The sequence below is a fragment of the Phycodurus eques genome, chromosome 19, assembly GCF_024500275.1.
Source record: "Phycodurus eques isolate BA_2022a chromosome 19, UOR_Pequ_1.1, whole genome shotgun sequence".
Classification (NCBI taxonomy): domain Eukaryota; kingdom Metazoa; phylum Chordata; class Actinopteri; order Syngnathiformes; family Syngnathidae; genus Phycodurus; species Phycodurus eques.
The window spans coordinates 2,965,157-2,972,271 of NC_084543.1; the positions used below are offsets into that span (position 1 = coordinate 2,965,157).

General features: G+C 41.5%; 1 protein-coding gene across 2 annotated transcripts; it reads left to right on the forward strand.

Moving 5' to 3' along the window:
* Positions 1–3,642: 3,642 nt before the first annotated feature.
* Positions 3,643–5,827, forward strand: six3b (SIX homeobox 3b). 2 transcript variants are annotated; one of them, XM_061706134.1, is made up of 2 exons: positions 3,643–4,329; positions 5,319–5,827. In XM_061706134.1, the coding sequence occupies exons 1-2, from the start codon at positions 3,650–3,652 to the stop codon at positions 5,461–5,463; spliced, it is 825 nt and encodes a 274-aa protein (XP_061562118.1). In that variant the 5' UTR covers positions 3,643–3,649; the 3' UTR covers positions 5,464–5,827. The 2 variants fall into 2 exon arrangements, with proteins under 2 accessions (XP_061562118.1, XP_061562120.1); XM_061706136.1 differs by having other exon boundaries at positions 3,643–4,270.
* The last annotated feature ends 1,288 nt before the right edge of the window (positions 5,828–7,115 follow it).

Sequence of the window (7,115 nt, forward strand, 5' to 3'; positions counted from 1 at the left end):
TATGGATACAGCTCGCGTTTGTGGAAAGTGCACGGGTGGGCCAACTTTTGTGCTCGAGGGTCACGTTTGAGTTTTAAGAAAAGGAAAAATGGGTCAGGTCATTTGCAGATGAGATTTTAAAAAATGTTCATGTGCATGTAATATAGTTTAGAGCCATAAAATAGTGATCATTTTAAAATATTTATACCTTTTTGTAAATGACACGTATCCATTTTCAGATATCATTTTTTATTTTGTTTGTGTAAATTAGGTAAGCTAAGAATTTTATTTGAATAATATATATTTTTTTATTTTTATTTTGAAATTTTACTTTTTATAATCTTAGCTACAATGAAACAACCAATTATTTAGCAGAATTAAAAAGTATTATATATTATAAAAAATATAATATTATAATATATAATTATATTATATTATTAATATATATATATTATAATATATAATATATATATATATTATATATTATTATAATATATAATAAAATAAAATATGTAAAATATTATAATATTATATTTTTACCTGTGAAAGGTAAAAAAAATGTAGGTATTGAAATGTAATTGTTCAACATTTCAATTAACCAATTTTCTGAAAAAAAAAAAAAAAAAAAGGGGAAATGAAAAAAAATATTCAGGCACTCTTGATAATGAAAATGCTCAGTGGGCCATGAGTGTGTGTGTGTGTGTGTCCACGCCAACATCTCAAGTGGAGGCCAAGGAGATGTCCTGTGTGCTTTTAAATGGCTCCCATTCAGCGTCAATCCACTCAGCGGACACAATATGAGGTCGCATCTAATGACGGCCAACACGAGAAGAAAAACATCCGTCGCCGTAAACATTCGCAGTGTGTCGCAGTAACTTCCTGTTTTCTTGGTGATGGCGTATTAGCAAGAGTTTGGCTCAACATGATTGTGCCTTTGCTCTGATTTTGATTGACGCCGTCAAGATTGAGAGCAGTTTCTGATATTTTGGTTAGCTTGTTATAAGGTTAGGGTTATCCCTAAATCATACTTTTAGTAGGGGGGCGGGAAATCTGATCACATTGGACTTTATTTTCATAAAATTGCAAGTGAATTCTTAGAATTCTCAAACTTTATTCTCCAAACATTGTTATTCTCATTACGACTGCTTTCAGAAAATTGTGTATTGTCTTGTAACATTGCAGTTTTATATATTTGTTACATTCCCCCCCCCCCCCCCCCGTAAAATTATGACTTTTAAAGTATAAAATAAAACGGTGACGAATCGCTACAACTTTTTTTTTTCCTTGAAAAATGGCGATTTTATTATCATAAAATTCTGTGTACAATCTCATAACCTTACAATTGATTAATTATGACTTTTTCATAAAATGCAAGCTGTCGAAACATTCCAACTTCTTTTCTCGTAACATTGTGACTTTATGTTTAGAAAATAACAACGTGTCTCTTTTCACATATTTGCTTTAAAAATGCAACTTTTGTAAAAGTGTACCTCTTGTAGTTTATTATTATTATTATTATTATTTTTACGAGTGGGCCTCTTCAAGCAACGTAAAGTTGAACAGCTAAGATAATGCCTGCATTGTCGTCAGCGTAAACGATTGACACGTGAGCTCTTATTACTGTTATTATGATGATGATAATGACATCATAAAGCTGATTTGAGTACAAGACGAATGGATTATTTTGGCAAACATCATGCGGTGAAAAGTGGCACACGGCTCGCCATCCCTGAAGCCCCCCAATGCCCCCAATGCCCAATCTCTCATTGTGGCTAATTGGACTTAACCCCTTTTAAATCGCCCAGTGACCCCCTTTTTTCACGCCCGGCACATCTGCACGGCACCGTTAAAGGGAGAGCTGATGTATGACAAATGTTGCAAACTACGTGACGACACTTTTGTCACCCCCCCCCCCCCCGGCGCCCCCCCCTCCAAAAGGCACTTTTAGTTTGAGATTGATCGATTCTTTCGCGTCAACTGCCCTTCTATCCCCTCACTCGACCCCAAAAAAGTGGCGCACTCCGACACATATGGCGCCGGCCCGCCAACATGTGTTCACGTTGATTGAATAATGCTCTGGCGTTCGACTCGTGCTAGCATGCGCGCTTTAATCCGCAAGCGTTGACGGGAAAGCGCGGCTTAGCTCGCCATTTTAGCAATATTAGGGAACAGACAAAAGTGATTAGCGTGGCGGCAGATCCGAGCTCGACTTGTCTACCTCGCGATCTATATCTGACTATAAAGTATATCAGTCTATCGATAGTTATCTATTGATTTGGCTATCCATTTTGGAATGTTTTCCGAGAGCAAGAAAAACAACAAACATTGAAACTTTTTTTTTTTTTTTCTCATAACATCGCCTATTTTCATAAAATGACGACGTCCTCGTAGTTTGTGACCTTTTTCGTACATTTACTCTGCTTTCTTCGTGAAATTGCATCGTCTCGCAAAATGACGCCTTTTACGTCCCATTTTGACCGTTGAAACATTCAAAACTTTTTGGTCGTAACAATTGCGAATTTTTTCCTTTTTTTTTTTTTTATGCTAACTGAATTTTTGTGAAATTATCTTTCTTACATTGTGGCTTTTTTTAAACTCGCTACTTTTGTCCAACATTGCGACTTGACTTTCTTAAAAGTACTTAGTTTGTTGTAACTTAAACTTATTTTCATTCAAATTATGACTTTCTTACAACATTGTGGCTTTGTTTTTGTCGCACCTTTGTCGTTACATTCCCCCCCGCCCACACCCCCTCGTCAAAAGATTGTCTTTTTTGCGTAACATTGCAAATTTATTTTCGTGAAACGACCACTTTCTTGTGCTGTTGTGACATTTTTTTTGTTGTTGTTGTTGCAAATTTGCATCTTTTTTCATAGAATGACAACTTTTGAGCAAAATGAAGCCTTTTTCGTCAAATGATGACTTTGTCGAAAGATGACAACCTTTTTCCTCGTAAACATTGCAAACGTATTTCTTCAAACGACGACTTCCTCGTTGCACCGTCTCGCAAAATGCCGACTTTTAGGTAAAATTATGAAACATTTGCAACTTTTTGGTCATAACGTTGCACGTTGTTTTAATGGTAACGTTGAGAATTTTCGTAAAATGTCGAATATCTTACATTGTGAATTGATTTTTTTCACATTTGGACTTTTTCCACACTGCTCCTTTTTTTCCCCCAACATTGCGACTTGACTTACTTAAAACGTTGCGAATTGATTTTCATGAAACGACCGCTGACTTTTTTTGGCAAACGTGCATCGTTTTTTCATAGGATGACAACTTTTGAGCAAAATGAAGGCGTTTTTGTCAAATGATGACTTTGTGGAAAGATCTGCAAATGTATTTTCATAAAACGACCACTTTCATGTGCTGTTGTGACTTTTTTGTTTTGTTTTTGTTCTCCCTTTTTTTTTTTTTTTTATAGAATTGCAATTTTTTCGTCGAACGATGACTTTTTTCCCCCTGGTAAACACTGCAAAACGTATGTTCTCAAACGTGAATTTACTTTGACGGGAAATGCGAAAGTAGTTTGCGGCCACGGTTGCCAGGGCGACCGTCTCCGCGCGTCCGTCCTATCAGGACGGCGAGCGGCGGTCCCGCCCCCTCCTCTCAAAGCGGGCCCCTCGGAGCCGCGCGGCCCCACACCGCCCGGCCGCGTCCCTTCCACATGGTGTTCAGGTCGCCTCTCGACTTGCTCTCGGCTTCTCGCCTCCTCCTGCGTCCGCAGGCGGACGGCGAGCGCCCGGCCGCGGCGGCGCCCGCTTCCGCGTCCGCGCCCGCGCCCGCCCCGGGCCTGTGCTTCTCGGCGTCGCAGATCGCCGGCGTGTGCGAGACGCTGGAGGAGACGGGTGACGTGGAGCGCCTGGCCCGCTTCCTGTGGTCCCTCCCGGCGGCCTCCGGCGCCCGCGACTCCGTTTGGGAGCACGAGTCGGTGCGACGCGCCCGCGCCGTGGTGGCCTACCACAGCGGCAGCTTCCGCGAGCTCTACCGCATCGTGGAGACTCACCGCTTCACGCGCGCCTCCCACGGCAAGCTGCAGGCCATGTGGCTGGAGGCGCACTACCGCGAGGCGGAGAAGCTGCGCGGCCGGCCGCTGGGCCCCGTGGACAAGTACCGGGTCCGCAAGAAGTTCCCCCTGCCCAGCACCATCTGGGACGGCGAGCAGAAGACGCACTGCTTCAAGGAGCGCACGCGCGGCCTGCTGCGCGAGTGGTACCTGCGGGATCCCTACCCGAACCCCGGCAAGAAGCGGGAGCTGGCGCACGCTACCGGGCTCACGCCGACCCAGGTGGGGAACTGGTTCAAGAACCGGAGGCAGCGCGACCGAGCGGCGGCCGCCAAAAACAGGTCAGACGGGCGACCGTTCGGTTTCCGCTTTCTTCAAACTGCGCTTAAATTTGCGCCTGACGAACTTTTGCCCGCAATTTGGACCGCTGCGTGATCCCGAAGCGCGCAGCCATTCCAACTCACAACTGCGCAAAGAGCAAATTTCTATACACTAACTTGGTCTTTCTCTTCAATGAATATAACTTGAGCTTTTCGCCCACTGAAATTTCATTATGGCACAATGACCCCCCCCCCCCCCCCACTCCCACCCCCCTTATTTGTAAAAGCATTTTGTATCTATATTGCGTCCCTCTCAAGTTAGTTCAAGTATGAGAAGGAAATCGACAATGAAAATATCTTAGTTTGTCCCGTTCAAACTTGTTTGATTGTGGCACATGCAACATTTTAGAATTAGAATCTTTCTCACTTTCTTAAATTATTACTACTGTTGTTTTTTTGTTTTGTTTGTTTTTTTTGCAGAACGGTATTGTGACCTTTTAAATTAATCCACTGCATTCAAATATTCTTAATCTGCTAAAATTTCAGTCCAGCTTCATTTTAATCGAGATATTTTTTTTCCTGCAATTAATTTTATAGGACAATATATTTTCATTTGGACATATCTTCTTATTTTCTCTATTTTTGTAAAATATTGTTTAAACTAGAAACAAAAATTGAGAACATTGTTTTCCCCATTCAAACTTGATTTCAATTGCAACTCACGTACCCTTATTTCTTTTTCTATAATATTGCATCAATTTTGAATGAGTCATAAGTGTACAGTAGAATAAAAAAAATAAAAAAAAAAACAATTCAAACCTTTGAAATCTGCTCAACTTTTTCACGTGATTGTATTTATTTTCCCCATATAAAAATCATTATTCTCCACGATATATACAATCACGAAAATAACGATTGAGTAATTGGACGCTTTCCCCTTTTTAACAACTTCACAATCATGTGACTTTTCATTTCATCCCCCCCGAAAATACTTTTTTCTCCCCTCGCAGGTTGCTGCACCACCGGTTGTGTTCCGAGGACGTCCAGCATCCCCTGGGCGGAGGGGCGTGCAGTCCGGACGTCAACCACGCGGAGCGAGTCGACGGCCAAACTCTCCTCTCGGTGACGGACAGTGACTCGGACCTGGAGGTGTGACTCTTTATTGATTTGATGCCTGTCAATAATATTGGAAAAACATTCGGACTGGATTGCGGTGGTCCCAACCTGCGGCGGAAGGTCAGCAATAACTCTCCCTGGACCCTCGCACACTGATTCTATGCAGCTTGTTTTATTTTTGCATTGACATGTTCCCCTGCGAGAATCCATATTTCATTTTTTTTTTTTTTTTTTAAATCATATCGCCTGTGTCCACTGCTGTAGACAATCACTCAAAAGCTTCCTTCCCCGTCTTAAGTCCTCTTTTAATTTAATGTTCACTTCCAGTGCTATACACTATGTGTCCTTGTGTGCTTGAAATCAAATGTTTTGCTATTTTATATGAATAAAAATATTTCACGTATTGTGGCTACTTTTCCTTGAGTGCCTGTGGGTTGTTGACAAATCTGTCATTATTGATCTTAAATGTTTCATTTGGTGGTGGTGGTGGTTGTTTTCAAAGGAGTCATAATGCATTTCTTTCCCACTATTAATATATGCTGTACGACACTTAGACAAACACACAAACGCACGCGTAGACACACATATACACAGACTCACACATGGACACAAAGAAACACAAATACACACAAACGTAGACATACACAGACACACGATGACACATCCATAGACACACAAACTTATTTCTTTTTAGTCTGTTGTTGAGCAGCTAGCATAGCAGCTAGCGTGTACGCTTGAGCAAAACTGCTAACATTAGCATTGATTTTCCACCGCGTTGTTACCGTCATTAGAGTCGTTGCAAAATTAGTAGTCAAGTAAATTGTAACTTCATTTTGCTGTTAAGGATTTAGCCAGCAATATTTTTGAAATATGTCTCCCAGGTGTGTGCGTGTGTGTAACAGGATTGCGCCAAAACGCAGCAGAATAAAATATCGCCTAAAAAGTGTACTGCATTCTTGAGCTGGATGAATCTAATGATGTTGTATTGTATTCTATAATTATAGGATTGGTTTATTACTTGTTTTTCTGGAAAACATAACATCTCAAATAAATGGTCACACGACTGAATGGAGATGAGCGCCACCTTTCGGTGGCTTATGGTAAGGCTCTCCTCCCAAAGACGTCGAGCGGTTGAGTTGTTTCCAGCTCGTTGCCTTCACTACTCATCGGGAAATTCTAGGACTCGTTAGAATGTTTTCAGTTCCGAAGCTATGAGTTACAAAGTGTCCATGAAGGTGCGCCGGAGGCCTTCGCATCACTACTACCGACATCAAAATCTCAGTGACTTTTGTAATTTGCTCCATGGTAGCACTTCCTATTCATGATCACATATGGTGCTCTAAATGACCAGGTATCTGCGAACATTGCATCCCAACAGGACCTGGACATAAAGTTGAGTAATTTTTCTTTCTTGTGTCTGTGGTACTGTAATTTCCCAGGTGTCATTGAACCCACCACACTACAGTGCGATGGCACATCCAGGTAACGATATAAATCTTGTTAACTTATTTCCGGAGATGGTTAAAAAAGAAAAAAACAATTCCCAGGCGTCATGAACCTACCTCACTTCTATGTAACTGATTTAATTTCCGAGGCGTCGTTGAGCATACAACCATTCTGTATGATGTCACCTGCAGCGAGACGTTTGGTGCCGGTGCTGTAATTTCCCAGATGTAGATGAACCTACCACC